Source organism: Micromys minutus (genome assembly GCF_963924665.1).
Source record: "Micromys minutus genome assembly, chromosome: 10".
NCBI classification, from domain to species: Eukaryota; Metazoa; Chordata; class Mammalia; order Rodentia; family Muridae; genus Micromys; species Micromys minutus.
This window is the reverse complement of record NC_137979.1, coordinates 36770090-36793033: the sequence shown is the minus strand read 5'-3', so window position 1 is coordinate 36793033 and position 22944 is coordinate 36770090. Positions and strand designations below refer to the sequence as shown.

General features: G+C 46.7%; 1 protein-coding gene across 6 annotated transcripts in view; it reads left to right on the top strand.

The window, feature by feature from the left end:
- The window catches only part of MSI2 (musashi RNA binding protein 2), a 351755-nt gene that overhangs the window by 215018 nt on the left and 113793 nt on the right, over positions 1 to 22944 (top strand). For all 6 annotated transcript variants that reach the window (XR_013975169.1, XM_080923213.1, XM_080923211.1 and 3 more), the window contains exon 7: positions 8061 to 8109. Coding sequence is in view for 5 of the 6 variants with exons in the window: in XM_080923213.1 (XP_080779339.1) it covers positions 8061 to 8109 (49 nt within the window). In the remaining variant the exon portion in view is untranslated. The remainder of the gene's footprint in view (positions 1 to 8060; positions 8110 to 22944) is intronic.

Here is a 22944-nt window from a genome sequence, read left to right as displayed (position 1 = left end):
TCTCTGACTGGGATTGCCCCAGAGAGCACCTCCTGCTCCCTTCCTGGGTGGTGCTGGGGACCAGGCCTTTGTCTGTCCAGCTGACAAAGAGCCCTAACCCCAACCATAGCCTCAGAGGGCAGACTCAGGCTCTTTCAAGATGGATTCTTTTGTGAATGCCCCTCCACCCACCCAAGGGCACACTGATCCTCTTAGTGGCTGTTCTTTGATGTGACCCACTTTTCAGTGGGTATGTATGTGTATTCATGTTCACGGTGCAGCAAGAGAATTGCCCAGGAGGACGTGAATTGGGTGTATTCTGAGCCAGGGACTCAATGGCCAATCATGCAAGTCTTCCTGCCAGCCCTTGGATGAGTGAGGCGTGGTATGTATTCTTTGTGCTCTAGGTGTACACTTAGTATCCTGTAATCTCTCATAGGCTGAGCCCTGGACTGACATCCAGGACTCCTGTCCAGTTCCAACTCTTGCTCTATGACCATGGAGAAGCCCAGTATTCAGCTTTTAGGTTTCACTGACTCAAAAGAAAGAAACCCTATGTACCCACCCATCCCCTTTAAGCTTAATCACCAAGGGCTCTTTGGAGAGCTTTGAAGGTAGTATTTGTCTGTTCATCCAGAAGACAGTAGCACTAACCTAAGCTCTCGGGACTTTAAGACAGTGGAACACAGTGAACGGAGACAGAGAGGTGAGGGGCTCATCCAGTTTTAAATCCCGACTCCACTGTGTCTTCTGTGTGATATGCCAGGCAAGTTACTTAGTCTTAGCAATTCCGATTGTCTCACCTACAAAATGGGTATGATAGTATCTACCTAGAGCTACTTGCAAATTGCCCTTTAAGCTATAGTAAATGGTCGCTATTCATCATTATTTAACAGGGTGGGCCTTTTGTAAATAGAATCTGCATTCAGACCAGGCCTTGCCTATAGGTAGGTACCCCACACCCTTCAGCAAGCCCCAACTCCCACAAGTGTCCCTTGGTTACATTTGTAACTGGTATCTGATGAACTTTGGGGTTTTGTTTTTACATAAGTTAAATGAGAAAGTAGAATGATTCCCCATGGGTTGAAAACACAAAAGTAAGAAAAATAGGACTGATGGAACACAGTCCTGCTTGTGATCATAGACTATTCTAGCCAAAAGTCTTGAGAGCCTTTAATGAAGAATTCAGGAAAGATGCTTAGCGCTTGTGAACTGAATGCTAAAGACGTGGTTCAAACAGCAAAGTTTATGTTACATGTGTTTTACCACATTTTGGAAAAAGGATGTAGAAGAAACCACAAGGTCTCTTTTCCTGCTGTTCGATGGAGGCAAAAAGTGTGATTCAAAATCAACAAGTTCTGGGGACTGCTGTAAGCTAGAGTGTTGGACTTCCGGGGGAAAAAATGGGCTGGCAGTAGCTGACAGCAATGGCTGGAACAGAAGAAGCCCTGAAGGTACCACCATTGCTGGAACCTTCCAGGGGTGAATGCACAGAGAAGGGGTAGAGTTCACCTGACTGCAGCTCTGGGGAGGAGGGGCAGAGACTCGAACTTCCAGAGACCAGCATTTGAGTCCTGGGCTCTTGCCAGCAGTGGGAACTCTGGGGCCCAGAGGATTGGTGAGAATCTCTTTCTCGTGTGCCATTGAAGGTCAAGTCTATAACACTGTAGAAATATTAAGTCAAGAGAGTAGTGTCTTAAAAGTTTTGAGCGTGGGGCTAGGAATGTCAGTTACTTGCTAAGAGTGCTTGCCTAGCAAGCAGGAGTCCCTGGGTTTCATTTCATCCCTAGCACCTAATATACTGGGAACGGTGTCAGGGGCCTAGAATACCTGCACATAGAAGGATCAGGAGCTCATGTCCATCCTGGGCCACACAAAAGTTCAAAACCAGGCTAGGCTACATGTAACCCTGTCTCAGAAATATAAGAGCTCTTGGTTCAGTTGTTAGTCTTTCTGGCTACTTCAGAACAGAATCCTGGTTTCCTTAGACTAAAACCCTGACAAGAAACAGGGTGAAGGCTTGTCCCTTACACCCAGCATCCTGCATCTGGGCAGCCTAAGGCCTGCTAATACCTAGCTAGCTTATTTTGACACACCTGCTGTGAGGTAAGGCCCCTCCCACTACATTTGACCAGTTAGAACAGTGATTCTTTGACTTGAAAGAACAGGTCACTGGAGAGCCTAAGAGACCTTCCTGGTCCCCTGGAGAGTAAGGGTGTGGCCTAGGTAACTGGTGTTCCAACAGCCTTTAGGGTGCTGCAGGGTGCCTTCCAGGCTGAAACCACTAATGCAAATTGCAGTTTGAATTTAATGGGATTTTTTCAGGCTGCCCTGTCTGCTGACTGCTCTCTCTTGTCAGTGGTTGGCAAAGCCACCACCCCCTCTTTGTATGCCTCTGAAGATGACTTAGTTGCCTTAGGTTCGTGCCAGAACCCACTTTAATCTAGATACAGTGGTTGGAGCAGAAGTGACCCGTGCTTGACACAGCACAGATTCCAGCCCTATGTCCTAGGTGGTCTCACCACATCAAATCGCCTCAGTGCCTCGAATTTATAAAGCATAATAAGGCCATTAAAGCCTGTGCACTGACGTATCAACAGCCTTGTATTTGCAGGCATGATTTAAACGAACTCTGGAAGTGTCCATGTGGGAGCAGGAAGAGAAATCTAAGAGTGTTTGTTCTGGGGGAGGAAAGGAGGTTTCTTGTCTTCCCTGTTTCCCTCCTCACATCTGGATAGATAATTTAAGGAGCATTTGAAGTTTGGTTTCCTGCTTTGTTCTCAATAGGTATGGTGTGTGGGGGTATGCCGGCGTCCCAGGAGGTGTAGGAAGTTTCTTAGGGTGTGTTGACCACAGCAAAGCTCTGGAACAGCCTCACAGAACAGTTTTCAAAGGGAAACCGGTTTCAGTGGGAAATTTGATGCTCCCAGATGTTGTGGTGTCTGTCCTGTTCCCCTTTCCCCCAGCAAGCTCTGCAGCCTCTTCTCTGCATCCTCTGCAGAGTCCTTACCCTTGGAGCTTAGAGGCCAACTCATACAATTCCCTCCTTTCTCAGATGCTACCAGGGAGCACTCAGAGTGATGCCTTGAACTCCCTGAGATACTGTGAAGCTAGCATGAGAATCTGGGTCCTCCCTGGACTCTGTACAGCACATCCTGTCTTGATCACCTGCTGCTCCTGGCTTTAGCCCTCCCCTGAGAACACGTTTTCTGCATTCAACTTCTCTCACCTGCTTTGTACCCAGGAAAGCAATTCTGTGGCGTTCCCAGAGGAACTGAGCTCAGCTAACTGGACAAAAGAAAACTTGTGACTTCCCCTTGCGTGCACAGTGACTTTAAAAGTTGCTTCTTCAGCCAACTATTTTTTCTTCAGCGGATGCAGTCAACACTGTTTGACCACCACAGAATCACCCAGCAAAACTGTCTGCCTCGTATTAGATCTCTGAGGCGTTTGGAAGAGGGTTCTCGTCAGTTAAAGAAGTCAGAATTAGAGAGGCTTTCCCCGCTGCCTTTGGTTGGTGATTATTGTTGTATCTTTACTGTGTTCATTTGATGAGAAACATATCGCCATCTTTTCTTGGCCTTTCGAGGACCTAGGTCTTCACCCTCACTGCTGGGATGAAACCTAGAAGCAGAGGTCTTACCGGGGTCCATCTGGAAGGTTCCATTTGCAACATGGAATCTGGCTGGTGGTTTAATAATGGACCCTCATTGACTATTTCCCCTTCTTCTGCCCTGCCCCCTGTAGCCTTTACTCTATGGTATTATTTAAAACTGCATCTTCTGAATACAAGGTGCTCTTTTGGAGTTGTGTGTTTACTGGGGATGTATGTATGTGTGTGTGTGTGTGTGTGTGTGTGTGTGTGTGTGTGTGTGTGTGTATGTATGTATGTATGTATGTATGTATGTATGTATGTATCTCCTGCTGCAGGGATACTAAGTAACAAACTGCAGAACCTCAGTTGCAGGCAGTAGCTGCTGGCTAGGGTACACTGAAATCAGTTTACTGATTTTCCTGCTCTCCACTGGGCCACAGCTGTGGAAAATGGGGACAATTGTCCTGCACTATATATCCTGCACTATCATTCTTCAGTAGTCTAGCCCAGGCAAAATCCAGTAGAGAGCAAGTGAAAGCAGGCTGAGCTGCTTCAGGCCAGAATCCAAATAGACACACCCTTCTCTCTAGTTTATTTTATTGCCCAGGCCCAATTCAAAGAGAAGAGGAAATAGATTTTTTCCCCTTTGGGCAGGGAACTACAAAGTTATTGGGTGTTGGGTCATTAATGTGACCTGTTCAACGGAGCCGTGGGGCCCGACCTGCCCCTTGTTTGTACTTAGGCTAATGCTTTACAGGGTAGGAAATGCCTGACAAATGCAGGGTGCGTAGAAGCAAGTGACGTTGCAGGCTAGTGAGGGTACTTACAGGAGCTGAAACACAAATCCTGGGGGCCCTGAAAGGTCCGTGGGCCAACCGCCTTGGGCACATCTGATGTGTGTAATGGCCCCGGAGCCCATCAGCGTTGCTCCCCGTCCATTGGTATGTGTGCCCAGCTGAGGGAAATTTACTGAACCCTTCCTTAGGCAGAAACACATGCTAGACCTTTCAGGCTCAAAGTCAGAGAGTCAGAAACCCTTCCCAACTGTTTGACCTAAAAGCTCTACGGCTTTGCTTTTCCATTCCAAAAGATAGGCTACTCAGGAACACAGAGCCCAATGTGGACCTGCCTAGTCATTACTAGAGACTTCTCATGGTTGGAATAGGCTTCCCTCCAAAATAGACCAAAATAGACCAGGGTCATTCCAAGGCACAGGACAAAGCCACCTAAGGTTGAAAACCGACTCTTTTAACCCTTCTGTCCCTCAGGGGAGTCAAGACTAGTTAGCCTCCAGGTGCCACCTCTGGTACAAGGAAGTTTGTGCCGTAGCGTGCAAAGACATTGCCCACACAAAGTGTTGATTATAAGGCCCAGGACCATGTTCCTTGGGGAGTATTTTACAGTTCTCTTCTTGAGGTCAGAAAAGCAACAGCTCATAGGTCCCCAACACCAGCATGCATCTCTTCTCAGCTCTTCCTGGAGGCTTATGATGAACAGCCAACTCCTCAGGGCCAGTTTCAGGTGTGACCCTATGTGACACTATGTCCTGTGAGACAGGGAAGCCGAGATCGCTGCCAGTTAAGTGACTCCCGCACTGACACCAGTCACCCCAGCTGTGTCCCTCGTTCTCCAGACTCCATGATGGAGGCTCATGCACAAGCTGCTTCTGTGTGCCTCTCCAGGAACCGTGAGAAATAGGCCCGTATGTGAGGCCTCAGCTTTCATTCTGTTCAGTCTTTGTGTATTCAAATTCTCCTGGTTTCAGCTCTGGCTGCCCTGCCAGATTTCCATCGCACTGATGGCGACTCTGAATTAAGAAGTGTTTGCAACCACTGTAAATTGCCCTTACCCCTCAGCACTGGGTCTTATCCATATTGATTCTCCCCACCCCGACCCCATGTTTTCTCTTTCTCTCTGGCTACTTCTTAGATGTTGTATTTTGTAAAACGTTAATAGAATTTTTTCTTGCACCCTGACACTTTTATCTATTCAGGAGGTCTTCGAAAGTCTCATTGTACAGCTGGAGTGCTGGGGAAAGAGCCCTATTCTCTGCAGCAATGTTTGTCCCCAACACACACACACACACACACACACACACACACACATCCCTCAGGCTCACCAGGGTGGAGGGAGGGTGGAGGGAAGGCGGAGGCTCCAGAAGAAAGCAGGCAAACCTAGCCAGGAGAAGCGGGGAGCCAATTACACACTGCTGAAAGACAGCTTTGGAAAAAAAATTTTTTTTAATTCAAAATATTTATTTCCTACGGGGATCTGAATTTCAGTACCAAAACATGGCCAACACAGAAGGGAGGCTGTTTTCTTCGCTGTTAGACATTTTCAGTTAATAATCAAGATTTGGCAAACATCTCAGAAAATGTGAAGATGGGTGCAAAGAAGCAGATGTCCCGTTTACCTGCACCCACAGCAGGCCTTACCCCCAACCTACACCCTCGCCCCAGGCATCTGAATTCTTCTGGCATCCCAAGGACGGAGTCTGAGATGCCATATGCTGGAGTGTGACTGCTCTGTGTGCAAACATACCGGTTGATCTTATGGCGATTTGCTCGGGTGCTGTATGGGAGGCGTCTGGCATCAGCAGGTGTCTGGGGGACTCTTGGAGCCCGCCAAGGCATGGGGAGCAGGAACAGCCCAGAGAAGGAGGCCCTGTTCAAGTGATCTCAAACTAGCTTTGCCTCTCCTGCCAGCTGGTGCCTGGAATAAATGGGGGGGGGCAGCTCCATGTAAGGATACCCTCTTCACTGCAAATGACTGCAGGAGGGGAGAGGGTACCAGAAGGGGAAGGCCCCAGGAGCCTGTTTGTTCAGCCTGGGTTGCTTAGCAACAAAGGGGGCCCTGCCTCCAGAAGGGATTTTTAAGTGAGACAGATCTCTTCAAGTCTGGCTTGCCTGCCTTTTCCATTCTTGCCTGGACTTTGCTCTCTCTCTCCACTGTTGTATATGATAGGATCTAGAAAAACAAGTTCAGTTTGTCCAGAGGAACCATTTTAATCCTCACTTCACTGTTTCACGCAGGAGGAATGGATGACCTGTGATTCCTCCTCCAGTGGCTTAGCTGACGGCTCCCTTGTGAGCCTTTGAGCATAACAGAGTGCTAAGATCTTCCCAGCCGCATGCACACCCAGATTGCTCCAAGCACAGAGGCCTCTGGCTAACAGTTTGTGTAGCCACATGGGTTGGGTTGTATTTCAGTCTCCATTGTTGAGTCCAGAATTGATGAAGAACGCAACTGATTCATCCCGGCATAGCAAGCCTTCTTGAGAGTAAAGGCGGGTCCTGTGACCGAAAGGATTAGATCTACAAATGAGAACAGTGGGTTGTGGAGCTGCCGTGTGTTGTTTCGTGAGATCTGTGTGGAATCCTATGGCTAGCGATGTCCAAGAGTTGCAGGGTATGTGAGAAGAAAGACAGAAGCCATCCTGGGTCAGAAATCCAAGATTGCACTATGGCGGGGTTGGTTCCTTCTGAGGTCTTGTTGGCCACGTGTGTGCTGTCTTAGTCTTCCTGTCCTCATTTGAGGGCACCATTCATATGATAGGATTAAGGCCCACCCTAATGACCTCATCTTAATTTTGTTTCCGCTTTAAAGATCCAGTTTGGATGGAGAGATGGTTCAGTGGTTAAGAGCACTTACTTTCACAAAGGATCCAAGTTGGGTTTCCCAGCACTCATGTCGGACAACTCAAAACTCGAGTTTCCAAGGATCCCGCACCTTTCAGTTTCCACAGGCACCCACATACATATTGCACATGCTCACAGACACACCTGTATGCACATAAATAAGGATTTAAAATATTTAAAAAATAAAGACCAGTCACCCAAGCCCCAGAACTAGGAATTAGGACTTTAATTGATAAGTTTTAGGGAACACAGTCCAGCCTATCAGAGTGAGGGTATTGAAACCTGTTGTATATAACGGAAAGAACTGAATATACCTAGGAGGGAAGTGAGCTGTGGCCTCCTGACTGTGGGTGTTATCACATTGTATTGACCTGGCTAAAGTATTTGCTACATTGTAATGCCATTTATACAACAGAAAAGACAATAACATTCCACAAATGATACAATAAAATACAGCTCTAAAATATTTTAATTAGATGTACAGCGAGTATTTGTTTGTGAATACAGGTGCCCACAGAAAACAAATTCAGCCCTCCCTCCCTCCCCCCTCTATCTCTCTCTCTCTGTCTCCCTCCCTCTCTTCCTTTTCTCCCTTCTCTCCCTTCCTCCCCCACCCCAAAGGAAACTACACATTTGTTAACTAAGATTATGCCAAGTTGAGGGGATTTTTGGGTTTTGTCTCCCCTACCCCCCCCCCCGCGTTTTTTTAAACAAATATTCTCTATTTGAACAACTATTACTTCAGCAATGGAAAGCACCTTCCTCACCCCCACACAATCTGTATTTGTAATGTTCTGTGTGTTTCGTGAAAAGTCCTGAAGCAGCTTTTATTCTGTGTTTGTTTTCAGGTAGAGGATGCGATGCTGATGTTCGACAAAACCACCAACAGGCACAGAGGTAAGAGGTTCCCATCGTAAGAGAATGTCCCTTCTTCCTCTCCGGGGCTTCTCACCTCCCATCCCATTGACAAAAGGTACAAGGAAGATGGAGAATCCAGCAAATAGATGTGCGTATATGTTAATAACAGAGGGCCAGCATAGCACAGTGAGTCTGGGTATCAGACAGTAAAAACCATCTTGGCTAGGGAGCCTTAGCTGGAATGGAGCAGCCACACCCAGCACATGGGTTCAACTTAGCTTTCTTGCCCTGGCTCTCTTAGCCCCTTGCCAACCTTAGCATTCAGTGATCCTGGTGAAAATTATTCATAGAGATTACTCAATTGGGACTCCCAGTTTGCATCAAAGAAGGCTCAGAGAGTAGCCTGTCGGCATATGATTGAGAGGAGATGAAAAACCTTGCTTGAATATGTTAGCTGATTACCTCAATTGCAGATCTGGAAAGGTCCTGAGAAGCCTTGAAATGCTTACGGGGACAGCTGTCCTTGTTTGTCCCCCCTGGCCAATCTATGTTATAGAAAATGGGTCTTTTCTATAAACCTTTGAAATGATTCGACCAATGTCTGAACTTTGCTTGGGAGTGGATCCCTCTTGTTGAGCAGATTTGTCAAAGAGAACTAACTCTAGGCAACTCTGCCAGCAAGGACATGTTCAAATCACTGCTTCGAGTAGGAAAAGGGGAGGAATCTACAACATCCTCCTTGAGACAAAAATCAGAGGAGGTTATGACCTAGGATTCCACAGGATTCTTCTGTGCTTTGGAAGTGCCATGTTTCTGGGGTCCTCATTAATGGGGTGTTAATTAGCAGTGCTTCTGAAGTGGGGTGTGAGAAAAGGCTGTGGAATGCTTTTCAGGAGTCCTGGGTGAACCTAGAGAAGAGTCTCCTTACCACATCTGTTGTTTATAGTCCCTCTATCCCCTGCGATCAGAAATGGTTACCCTGTGCTGGCTGTACTTCTTTCCTGTCTGAGGAAGCAGAAGAGTGAAAGGCAGGAAGGAGCGAAGGGGCCCAGGCAGAGATCTGAACATCTTGTCTTCATATGCCTGCTAACTCAACTTTCAACAGCATCCTTAAGATGGAGAGTTGAACACTCAATGGACCAGGGCAGGTCAGAGGATGAGGAGAGAAGGCAAGGAAGGAAAACAAAAACCATGTAACTACTTGGTTCTTTTCCCCAGTATTTTGGAGATGGAGAGGTGTGCCCTCCATCTGGGAGGAAGGTGTGCCCGTGATGTACAGTTTCTGATTATTTTCTGTCATCATCAACATTGTCTTGGTGATGTTACAGATGCCTAAGTACCATGCTGGGTGTGGTGGCACAGACTTTGTAGTCTCCTCTACTCAGATGAGATAGAAGAATCAACTTAGGCAACATAGATTGATTCTATCTGCAAAAAGTAAATGTACAGAGGCTCGGAGATGACCCAGTGGTTAAGAGAACTTGTCAGAGACCACAGTTCGAGTCCAGCTGGAGGATATCCAAGGCTTCTAGCCTCCATGGGCTCCTGTATGCACATGCTTCTATACGACCAACATGCAGACACGCAAACCTATACACAATTTTTTTAATGAGAAGCCAAGGCACAATTTTCTTGGCGTTTCTCATAATTTGACCTCCACAGCCATCTTGGGAGGCACAGAGTTGTTGTGACTTTGGCAGAAATGACTGTGCATGTTTTATGCCTCCTCTGTTCATGTATAAAGGAAAGGTAATAATAGCAGTGCCTGGCTGTGGTAAAACACTGTGGCTGAAGGCAGCTTGGAGAAGAAAGGGTTTATTTCTGTCTCAAAGGAAGTTAAGGCAGGAACTGAATCAGAGACCACGAAAGAACCCTGATCACTGGTTTCTTTCTCATACTTGTTTAGACTGCCTGGGCCCTTCCACATCAATCACTAATCAAGAAAATGCCCCACAGACTTGCCTATGGGCAATCTCATGGAGGCATTTTTCCCTATTGAGGTTCCTCATCTTAGATGACTCTGACTTGTGTCAAGTTGACAAGAAAATCCAGCCAGGGCAAGCACCCACTTTAATAGTGTTGTTTGGCAAGTGTAGGGCCAAGAATAGTGTACATAAGTGTTAGCTCTTTGGATAATTATCTTTACCATTTTATGGATGAGATATCAAGGCTCAAGAGTGCTGAGACTCTTTTAAGTCCCCACAAGCTTCCAGCTCAAGGCCACTGATTTCAGACTCTTTCTCTTTCTTTGTGTGCCCAGATAGGATCAGGTTTTTCTGGGTAAGTGATCACATCTAAATGTGGCTCCCTGCAGTCAGTGTCAGAGTTCACATGATCTGGGCTTCCTCCTGCTAAGGAAATTTGAGAGAGGCATTCTATAGGATATCTTGGAGTGCTCCTGGCAGCCAGGAAGCCAGGATGTAAAGGATGTCCTTCATTTCTGAAGATGGGCATGGGCGTCCTTTCTTAACACCTACCCTGACTTCTGCTGTCGGAGATTCATGGTTGTCTGAACAGGCTGTGTTCACCATCACAGTGGAAGCAGCCACTACAAACACAAACATTGATGCCAATGCAGGGACTGCACATGGCAAACAGCCAGAGGTCAGCTGGGCTGCCCAGGGATGCACCCAAGAGGAAGCAGAACTTGAGACACCAGCTCTGCCTGTGTGGCCTGCAGCCCAAGCCCACAGCCACTCCTCAGGCAGGCCTGGTGCCCGGCAGTTCTGGGAACAAGAGAATCAACAAGGGTCTAGATGGCTTCCTCACAGTTTGCTCTAACTGCACCACCCCTTCTTGTCATCCACGCTGTTCCTCATTTTCGGAGGGAGAAACTAAGTCACATGAAGTTTGGGGGAGCTCCTGGTAGAAGCTGGGAGCCATTCTTGTTTCTGCCTGTCATTTCATCCATGGTCTTCTGTGAGACGATCTATGTCCCCAGGGAGGGAATGATGCCTTTCCAATTTTCTCAGAGTCATTTCATTTGCTCTCTAAAGCTTGTTAGAGGTAGCCTGGAAAATACTGGGCAGATCATCAAAGGGTTTAATCATTGGAGATGGGGGGGTGAGTTTGTTGCTTTATCCTTGCACAGGGCAGATAAGATCTTGAACTCAGCATTAGATATTGATCCCAGGGTGGAACTGGAGCAGCCACCTGAGGGAGAAGTAGAGGAGGCGGTAGACGGTGTCGGGAGGGAGAGAAGGGTAGCTTAGCTGTCTTTCTTCTCTCCACAGCTCAGCCCTGTAGAGGGTATGAAACAAAGGCATGTGGGCTGCTGAAGTCGATTCTGTCCACGCTCACCTCTTCCCAAGGGAACAAAACCCCTAGCATGAGGCTCATTCCAGAAAAATCTTATCAGACCTTTCCTGTGACCTCAGATCCTGGGCTCCTGAACTCTGAACTCCTGGGTCCCTCCAAGGGACCTGTGGGGCACCTGTGGGAAATGAATGGGGTGTCTTTGTAGCCAGGAGGATTGGATAGAGAGGGAATAGTCTCTGGCCCTGGTATCCCTGTGGCTGCCATTACCCAGCAGGCCTGTTTGCTGTGGACAATTGTCAGAGGCAAGGGAACAGGATACACTGAGAGCAAAATTGAGATTAGAGTGACGGATGGCTCTTCCCCACAGCGTCAGTCACTAAGGGCAATGCTAATGACTTAGAGAAACAACAGCTTCAAACAGCCATTGCCCCACCAAAAGGACCCTTCTTTGGCATGAGCCACTGTCACAGTCTGTGCACTGAGAGGTTCTTTCCCTGGGCTACACACCTTATAACTGGAGAGGCACAGTGTGGGCAAATCCTGCCGGATGACACAGCTTTCAGCAGGCTCACCTGAAGGCTGTTGGACCTAGACCTTGGCTCTTCGCTCAAAGCCTACTCAGTCTCTACCCCAAAAGCAGCTGGCCCAAGTTTAAGGTCTCAGTAATTTGTGTAAGCAGTTTATTTATTAAAATGATGCCAGGAAAATGTAACTGAAGCCATGATAGAAGATAATGCTTTTCTGAGGAGATGGAAAGGGGGGAAAAGGTACTTAATGTCTTGAAAACCTGCCAAATGCTCACTTTTGAGATTGACCTCCCTAGCTCAGATTGACTCTTTTATAGACACCACATAAAGATGATTAAGGGCAGTATTGTAATTATTTGTTTATTGACGCCTATTTGTCAAAAAATAGAGGCATGTAAAAAGAAATTCACAGAGGCATAAATGATATTACATACATTTTATCATATAGTAATGAACCCCAGTACTCAGGACACTGAAACAGAAGGACTACATGTTTAAAGTTATCCTGGGCAGCATACATAAATCCCATTTAAAAATAAACAAAACCAAAAGCAGCAGTTTTTTAGTGTAAGATGCCAAGCAACGTGGTAAGATGGGCGTGGCCACCCTTATAGGATTCTAGAATTGATTTTATTTACTTGGTGGGAGCACAGAGCTTTTTAAGTGTGACTTGGTATTTAAGAAGGCTGTTTGGGGGCTAGAGAGTTGGCTTAGTGGTTAAGAGCACTCGTTGCAAAGGATCGAGCACCCACACAGGCTCGCTGCCTCCTCAGATAACAGCACCTGTGGTGCACAAGTATACCTGAAGGCAAAGCTCTCTACCTATCTCTACCTATATTGGCCTTTGTTTGTGTGTGCGTGCATGTGAGTTTGTGTGTGTGTACGTGTGCACATGTGTGCGTGTATATGAATGAAGGGTGTTTGGCAAGGAGGCCAGGTCCAGGAGAAGAGCTGTTGGATGGGAGCCTGAACACACTATAAGAATGAGCAATGTCTCATCTGGCTGTGACATTTATTATATCAGGACAGGATGTTTTACTAGTGTCCACCTGTGGGGTTTAGAGCAAGACCTGTCTGTTGGCCCTGCTAGAATTATGGCTGTATATTCCTACCTCTTTGTAAACATTTTTATTTATTATTCTGGGGGAGGGGCATGTGGCTATGTGTGTGTCATAGTGTGAGAACTTCGTTCTGTCCCTGGATCCTCTACTTGAGGATTTGAGCAGGTTTGAGCAGCAAGCCCCTTTATCCACAGTGATCCCCCTGGACTGTTCTTTTCCACCCCTCACATTCTGTTGAGAGTTTAGAAGTATTAACAGGTTTATTGAAAAACTATAAACCAGTGGCGGGTCATTATTGGCATTGACACTAATTCTGTAATTGACAGGCAGTTGCCTGACCCAGATGCTTGTAGCTGGGGGCCTTACCCTCAGGGCTTTCTTTCTAGGCTGTAGTGTGAAGAAGCCCCAAACTTGCCAGTTGCCTGGCTACTATCAGCAAGTACATAGTTCTGATGGGGATAACATGAAAACCCGTCTCCTTCCAGAGTGAACCATTTCTCCATCATCAGTGTGGGTAGCTGTTGAAGGAAGACATTTCCAAGCCAGGACTCTAGGAAAGAATCCTTATCATGACATAGGTGTCCTGAGTGTCCCCCGGTGGTGTGACTTGTATAAAAGACACCTCCGGTGCCATGCAGGCTCATGCAGACCTCAGTTGATGGCTACTCCATTAGAAGAGCTTATGTACAGACTTGAACACAGGCACAGTTTAGTTAGAATGAGGGAGAACCTGTACGTTCAATAGAAGCAGTGATTGAACTTCCACTTCCTGCCCTGGCAGAGTCTCAGAACCCAGGGTTCTGTACATCCAGCTGAGCATGTCCTTACCCTGAGGGCATAGAAGGGAGCCGTCTGCTTACATAAGCCTCACAGTCCCCACCCTGAGGGACCCATGAGCCTCCTTACCCTGAGCAGATATTTAACCCTCCGGCCCATATACCCTTGAAGCTATGACGGAGTAGTAACGAGCCACAACCCCCCACTCAGATCTCTCATTTAATACCAGCCTCAGAACTGTCTGCACATTTTATTCTCTCATTAAATAAACACCATTAGCCTTCCCGAGAAATTGGTGCAAACATGACCTCGCAAATAACCAATTAAAAGGGCAGGGTTGAAAGGGAATGTGAATTTGAACATGTAGAAGAAGCCATTAAAGATTCCAGTAGATGTCCCCAGCCCTGGCAACATCGATTGGAGACCTTAATTTTATTTCTGACAGGAAAGCAAGGAGCACAGTGGAATTTTTTTTCCTTTTTTTTTTTTTCCCCTTCCCTGAGGTAACTCAATTCCGGAAGCACCCATTCCGGTGCTGTCTCTTGAGATATTAATCAACACAGTCACTTGATTTCCGTTCACCTGCTTTGCTCTGCAGCCTGGAAGACAGAACTGTCCACTCCTTAGCAACAGGGCAGTGGCAGGGATGAGGTGGGGGGAGTTCCAGGGCTAGTGGGGCCTTTGGAGTCAGGGGTATTTGGCTTCCTGGGGGAGCTGTGTTTTCTTTTGCCCAAGGCAAAAATCATCAAGTTCTGCCCTGGGCACAAAAGCCCTGGCACCAAAAGGGCTATGAGCTAATAGACCTTCCTGCCTCCCCTGGCTGCGACAGAGAGGAAGCAGAGAAGGAGTGGGTGTGGGGTCAGAACTTCATTGACCCAGAAGTGGGTTTTTGTAGAGCATCAGAATGAGTCTTTTGTTGAGATCTGTTCCCACAGAGACAGAGACTGTGAAGCTGCTAGGGGAGGGCAGAGTGCAGAGGCCCCAGAGAATGGAACCCTGGGGTTGGCGACTTGATTAAAAGCACCTCCTAACTTGGCACCCCTGTGGACTTGGGAGGCCATGGAGGGCTGGGTCACAGAAAGCCAGGGGAAGTTACTCTGCTGTGAACTCAGAGGTTGGGGGGGATCCTCCCAACCCCCCCCCTCACCCCCCCCCCCCCGCCAACTGTACAGCTCTGCACCTGGCTGCTGTTGCATGTTCGAGGGCCAGGGGTGTAGGCTCATCCGTACCACGATGAACACAGGCTCTTTAAGCAGCCAAAGCTTAGGGGCAGCCACGGGGCCCCTGATGAGGTAATCAAGCTTTGAGCACTGGCCTGGCTTGCTTAGGAGGTAGTAATCTACTCCAAGAGTTCCTAGCTGGAAGAGAGGTGTGCCTATGGCAAGTGGGGGAGTGCTCAGTAACCTGCACCTTTCTCCCCAGGAGAGAATGGGTTGCCTTTCTTTATGCATACAAAGATTCGTGTTTGAATTAGGGAGACCCCAATGTTTAAAATTGTTTTTTTGTTTTTTTTTTAATTCCTTTGCTGATAACATGTATGGTGGGAGTGTAGGCTTTTCCTGGAATCCCATAGTGGTTAAGATAAGCTCCTGGCCTACGAGCCAGAGTTGGGACCATAGCTCTGTAGCATGGCTGTGTGAATTATGTAACCTCCCTGAGACACAGATTCCTTATCTATCAGATAACATGGGGATGCTGGGTTAGCCCGAGGCGTACATCATTTGGCCACAATAAGGCATCCCATATGCTTCATGCATGCATACACATGTTCTCTCGGATGCAGATGTACGTACATCAAAACTCATTCTGCTTCTGAGGAACAAGATTGAGTGACCAGAAATACAGAAGTAGAGGGACACTTTTTAATTGTATTCTTGTGTGTGTTTGTTAAATTTATGTATGATGTACATTCATTACCTACTCAGACATTTGCTTTTAAACTCCACTCTAGTACAGCTGTCAACATGAGAAAGAATTTTCAACAAAGGAAGAAAACTTCACCCTGCTCAGCACCCTCAGTATTATCTTTTCTTCCTGTCCTAATGTCTGCATAAATATTTTGGAAGTTGATTGCAATTACTCAGCTTATACACACCCCATGGGGACATGGCACAGTCAGCTGATAGAGGCTCATCCTCTGTGTCCTTGTTTCGAGCTGTAGAGCCCAGGAAATACCCAGTTAATGACACTGGGGGTGTGTACAAACTCAACAGAGGGAGGGATGATGGCTTCTGCCCTGGCCACTCCAAGAACTCTGTTGAAACCAGACTTTATCTTCTCCTCTGCACTGAGCTGCCTCTTGGCTCTTCCATAAACGGGGCTTGGTGGAGGAGATTTTCTTAGTAGCTGCTGCTCTTCCCAGACACCGGTTATTATCAGTATGGCTAGTTTGGCCCTGGTCTGAAAAGAAGCCTGTTTGCTTCATTTCATCCTAGACCAGAGAGGCCAAAACAGGGAGGTTCTACATTCCAGAGGGCCTTGTAAGTAAAGGAGAAACTTAGACCTGCCTCCTCCTCCTCCAAGAAGGTTAGTTAGCATGAGGACCTGGTCATCTCATGAGTCTTCCTTGTTTAGAGTTGCAGTCTCTAGGAAATACCCAGAAGGCAAAGCAGAACTTGCTGTTCTGTCAAGTCACCTTGCTTGTAGTGGCCTACTGTTCTGATGGCCACGGGTAATTCTTTTCCTCTGACCACTCCTGTCCATGGCCTTTGCCAATCAAATTATGTGCTGGAGAGACTAGAGAAAGGGGGAGTAGGGTATATCTGTTAATGTAGGTGATAATGGAATTGCACGCTGACACAGAGTGCTTGTCTGATGTATGTAAAGCCCTGATTCCATTCTCAGTATGGTGAAGTATCCCTAGTGTTTGGGGCTTGAGATAGAGCCAAGAAAATCAGAAGTTCAAGGTTATCCTCGGCTACCTGGAAAGTTTGAGGCCAGCCTGGGCTATTAAAAGTTCTTCAGAAGAGAAGGGAGGGAGAGATGAACCAAATCATGTTATGATATTGTAATATATTACATTAATATTTCTAAATTTTTAAATGAGGAATTTTTTAAAAAGGAATTAGGAAAAGAGATTTTTTTGTGTGTCCCTGAGAACATAATCCCCAGTCCTAACGTAGATACACCTAATACCAGCCCAGTTAACTGAGACCTACACACTGGTATTGAAATGTTGAAGGATTTTTGTGGGGTATAGAAAAACACTTGAAAAAAAAATCTGAGATTTAGTTCTTAGTTTAGTGGCATCCTAGGCTCAGTCATTTCGTTAGAAGCCAAGAAATGACCAGCATAATTAAGAGCTGTCATGATCCCCAACTCTTAATAACCAAACTGGGGGGAATTCTTAGTTGGCCCATTCTGCCTGCTTGGCTATTTAGGAAAATAAAGCACAGAAGACATCGTTGTTAAGAACCAGGGGAGTTGGTGTGTATGGCAGGCTACCTTGGCACCCTAGCATACCTCTTCTCCCACCATGAGTGGTGGGGTGGGACTAGCAAAATAACCATATATTCAAGGTTTGTCAGGAAGACTTCTTGATTTGCCTGTGTTACTGTCCTCAAAACCTATTCAAGTAAGGGTTTGCCAGATCCAATCCTGAAGTGAGCTTTTAAATGACGTCAGGGCTGTGGCGGGTCAGAAGGGCAACACAGATCTTTGGTTATAAGGGGGCTGGTGGGCAATGACACCGTAGCATGGATGTGTCCCTGTTAGTCCTCAGGTGTGACTGGCAAGCCCAGCAGTGTACAAAAATAACGGCCAGGGTTTAAAAGTCATAAGGGTTGTGTGCCTTTGAGCACTCCCTGCAAACGAGAAACGTCTCCCTCCGCTTGCTGCCCATCTAGTATCAGGGAGATAATTGAAAGCACCTCCTTCTCTGGCTGGGTCCCAGCACCCTAGGCAAAGCCAGTCCTCCGCCAGCTCTGCAGCGGATATTCGTAGCACTGACATCAATTTATTATCTCAGAGGGCGGGGCTGGTTCATGGATGATTCATGGCCCTGCTTTCCGCTGCCGCTGGCGGTGACATCATCCATTTGGGCCCAGAATAGGCACAGAAGCAGGAATGACCCCTGTTCTATGTCTCTCACCAGCCCCGAGCTCCTTCCCACCTCCCACCCAGCTGCTTTAGGCCCACTGAGTAAGAACCGGAACCACAGTGAGGCTGGGGTTCCCGTCAGGAACACTGCCTTAGGAAGACAGGGATGTGTTTTTGTCAGAGTCGATCTTTTCTCTCAAGTCCTTCTGCTTGCAACTCATATTTTACTAACCAAGCGCTGCTTAACCCCAGGGTCAGCTTTGATGTCTGCATGTCTGTACTGAGCTAAGTTAGCCCAAGTTTGCTGTTAGACACTGAGAATGATCAGTGGTGGCCACTAAGCCAGAGGTTAGAGCTAGATCAGGGATTGCAATTGTAGGGTCAGCTGAAGAATTTCTAAGCCTCACAAAACTTCTGAGCCCTATCCTAGGTCAATCAATCAATAAAGTGTGTGTGCCTAAGGGCTGGGACCCTTGTGTTCTTTCATCACGACCTTAGCTGATACTAGCATACATTCAGGGCTGGGGGGCCCTTCCTGGCTCATCCCCAAGGACTCTCTTAGCTCTACAACTCATCAAAGCAGATTCTGGGCCCTGGTCTGTGTCTGGTCCTGTAGTCAAGGTCCATTTTTGGACCATTGCTCCTGTATCTAAAGAAAGCAACAGGGTAGTGAAAGTTCTTGATTGCTAGACAGGCACAAGGCGTGCCCGGGGCCTCTCTGGGAGGCTGCTGCTGCTTACAAGTTTAAGAAAAAGCTGGAAATTCTTGGCTTCGTTTAAAAACTCTGCCCAGTGGCTTGAGGTGTAGTTCAGTTGTTAAAGTGCTTTCCTAACGTTCTCAAAGCCCTGGGTTCGATCCCCAGTACCACCCCATCGGGTACAGCTGCTCATACCCGATGTTGGCATGGGGAAGGTAGAGGCATGAGTATCAGAATTCAAGGAAAACTTAGAGCATACAGGAGTCTCACGTTTTAAAAATAAAAATAGAGGGTTGGGGAAATAAGTTCATTCGTGAAATGCTTGCTAGAAAAGCAGGGGTGCCTCCGTTAAGACCAACATCACCCATGTAAGAAGTCGGGTATGGCCATGTATATCTTCAGTCCAGTTATGGAAAGGCAGAGACAGGGAGATCCCTAGAGATCATTGGCCAGTCAGCCCAGCCAAATCATTGTGCCTCAGGTACAGCAAGAGACTTTGTCTAAGAAAAGGTGTGACAGTGGCGGTGACTGAGGAAGACACCAGTCACTGACACAGGCAAATCGCACGCGCGCACACACACAATTCAGCCCTGCAGTCTGCATGTCTGCTTGGTGGAGCCATAGGAAGGTGTGCTTTAGCCAGAGATCTGTGCTCAACTCAGAATGCTTCTGCACTTTCCCTGCCGGACCAGGTAGAAAGTTATGCCCTCACAGACCTAACATCTCTGTGGTCTTGGTATCTGAAGTCTCCTTTTAATTAAGTTGATTCACTTGCCCTGGAAAGAGATTTCCTGATTCAGCTAGTATGTTTATGTATAAACGATGCTGGAAACACCTGGCAATTTTTCTGACTAACAATAAAAAAAAAATGTAGCCTGAAAATTATGGTTTAATTTGCTCCCTCCTCCATTCCCTGTTACCTCTCAAAAGAGGAGGGGGTAAGATTTACAAAAGAAGCTTTGTATTTTGCCCACGGTGCTAATCTGTTTTACAACAGAAACACGTGTACCCACAATTCCTAATAATTTCTTTTGATGCTATTTTTAGAACTGTGGGTTTTAATGGACAATTGAATTGTTCGTTGGCAAATAGGATATCATCTAACTGCATGTATTTATTTATTGTGAATTTGCAGGTACATCCCAAGGAGATTTGCAAGCACCTAGAAAGAGCTAGAATAAGCACCCTGTCATGGTTTTATTTTCAAAGATGTCAGAGCTTTGTTGTCTTTGGGGCTGCCGCTCAGTGTGTGTGTGTGTGAGAGAGAGAGAGAGAGAGAGAGAGAGAGAGAGAGAGAGAGAGAGAGAGAGAGAGAGAGAGAGAGAGACCAGCCAGCCTCGGGAATCCTGGCTCCACCTCTCCAGCACTGGGAACCCAAGCACGCATGTGCCACCATCCTTGGCTTTTTTTCCCCATAGATTCCAGGAATCAAAACTATGTTCTTGAACTTGCAAGGCCGACAGGCTACCTCCTCAGCTTTTTAATATTTTTATGTTGTGTGTTTGAGACAGGACCAGGCTGGCCTCCAACTCAGAGAGATCTGCCTGCCTCTGCCTCCCAAGTGCTGCAATTAAAGGTGTGCAGTGCCATGCCCTGCATATATTTGCTTGCTTTAAGGTGGTGTCTCTTGTAGCTCAGGCTTGCCTTGATCTCCTAATTTCCTGCCTCAACTTCCCCAGTGTTGAGTGGGGTAAAAGACATGAACCAACCAGTCCCTGCTCTGTGTAAGTAGTCATAGTTTAAATTTATGGTTCTTTGACTGTAGAATTGAGTGTCCCCTAGATACTCTTGCCTGTTCATTAGTGACCCGGCTAATCCTCCCTGGGTAGTGGCTTCCTCAGTGTAGTTCTGTCTACAAGTATCTTCCTGGGTCACTCTGCTGGTGCTTATGCTGGTGCTAGGGTTTTGAAGTTGTTTGTTTGTTTGTTTGTTTGTTTTTTCTTGGATTTATGGTTTGGCTTGGTTTGTTTTGTTTTTTGTTTTTTCCCCCTCTAAGGTCCTTTAGCAGAGAGGGTAGTAAAGCAGGGCAGGTAGCTAGCAACTCTTGCTTCTGCCAGGGCGGTAGCAGCTGGGGCGGGAAAAGGAGAGCAGCTGGGGCGGTGTTATTAGTCATTCCACGAAGAAATTGAGTTGATAAATAATGAAGCACTAATGTTAGCCACACAGGCTGCAGGTCAGATGACTTTGACGAAAACCCCCGTTAAGTGTGTATAATGGTTTGACAATATATATGCCATCTGAAAACATCCTGTTTTAAAATGGAAATTGGAATGTTCGTGCGGCCCTTAGCAAATATGCCAAGGCCATTACCAAAGGGGACTTGGAAATCTGAAGATGATCTTTCTATTTAACACGGCCCCACCTGTCCCCTCCTCAGTCCCTGCTTAAACTCACTTTGTTTCCCTGTCCTTGCCTCCTCGTTTTGTTAACTGTTTTGATTTGTAAAATACTATGCCTCACACTACGCACCTTTATGAAGATTTACTGTACTGCTCTTATCGTTCACCTTAAATCCTTGATAAGAGCATTTTAAAAATGAAATTGCTACCTGACACTATTATAAAACCTTGGCTGGCAGCCAAGGTAGAGACAGGAGCTGGGGAGGAGGAGAAGGAGACTGGGCTGAGAGAAAGGAATCAGGGAAGCTAATAGCACTTCTTTATTTTCCTTTTTCTCCTCTGAATTATGAAAGCCTTTTTTATAAACTTAAAGAGGTATTACTATAGCTTTGTGATGCCCATTACAGTTGCATATTGTATCAGGGATGGGGCAGTGAGAGTTTGGAGCAGTCAGAGGTTCCTTAGGCCAAGGTCATCTACACCAGAGATAAAGATTGTGCAAATATTTTGCTGTGGTTTGGAACTGGACGGAGAAGATGAATGGGTAGGTGGGTAGATGAGTAGGTGGATGGATGGATGGGTGGGAGAATAGATGGATGGATGAGTGGGCAGGTGGGTGGGTGAATAGGATAGATAGGTAAGTGGGTAGGTGCATGGACAAATGGATGGATGGGATGGACAGACAAGAGATTGACAGGTACATAGCATTTTGACAGCTGCCATATTTATCATTTGGAACATGTTTTCTTTTACGGCAGCAATCATCCCCACTTCTGTGCCTTACCATGTTTAAAAGCGTATCCCCTGTCATCAAAGAAAGCTATGGTGGCTGACTAGAGGAATATTGAAAGGTTACAGAGTTGGTTTGGTTGCGTGGTGTGCCAAGTGATCCTTATTTATCTACAAAGGGTATCCATGATGGGGTGTGGGGCATCTGTCTGCAGAGCTGTCTGATGGAGCAGGCCATTTACATTCTGAGAGATTTAATGAACTCATGTCAATTCCTGTGGCTTGAAGACAGCCATTTTCTTCCCATAATAGACCTCATTAACCCATCTCTATACTGACTGGCGCTTTTATTATAGGGATGGCTGGAGGACTCAGGTCTGACCATTAGAACATCAGGTTTGCAAGTACCTTCTAGAGAAGGGGGTGTGTGATGGCCTTCTGTGGCAGTTATGGTGGCCACTACCTGCTCGGGCACAGACATTATTAGATCTGAGTCTCTTGAAGGGACAATTTGTGATGACCTGGTACCTATGGTGATGGAGGGAGGGAACAGGAAGGCAGCAGAAGGGAACCTTGTCACCTCACCATCTCATCAGGGCGAGTCAGCTGGGATAGAGCTCCTGAGAGTCGAGGCTTCAGCCAGTGGGAGGCCCCTTTGTGGAGCTGGCGATTCCAGAGCCGTGAAAGCTGGTTTATCAAATCCCTCATGAAAATAGAACCCATGACCAAAATGACTGCTTTTGGGAACTGTCTTGTCTCTTTTTGAGTGGAGACTAGAGACAACCAGACAAGGTTCAGTGGTGACGAATAAAGAAACGTTACTTTCTGAGCACAATCTTCTGTTACCAGTCACTTTGCAGCAGACATTCAATCAAAATGCTAATAGCAGCAGCAACAAGGGACCGTGGTTATTGTAATACTAATTGATTGGTTGGAGGGTGGGTTTTGATAAGTGCAGCTAAAGATTTCTGAAATATGATTCTCTTTAATTACTGGGATGCTAATAAAAAAGAACAAATGATTTAATGATGATTTCCGAGGTAATGGCTTAAAGATTTTGTTAGAGTTTAAAATGAGATATGGTGACTATGTACCATGAAAATAGAGCCCTGGTGGGTGGCCCTTGCCTTTGTCAAAGCCAGGCATGGGATACAAGTCCAAGGTGCTCTTGCAAGGCTCTGGGGGACAGTGGTCAAGGGCTCTCCAGGGCTGTTGGGGAATCTGATGGGTCTAGCTTTGATGTTGCTTTTGCTGTTTTTTGCCCCCCCCCCCCCCGCCTTGGAACAGGGCCAATGTGTGCTGGCCTATCTCAGTACTCTTCTTGGCTCCCCCAGCTGACAGAATGTAGCCTGGGACAGATTGATACCCTAGCTCCAACTGTTGGGATCCAGCCTATGCTTGATGACCTTGACTTTGTGTTATAGATCGACACTCAATTTGGAAGCACT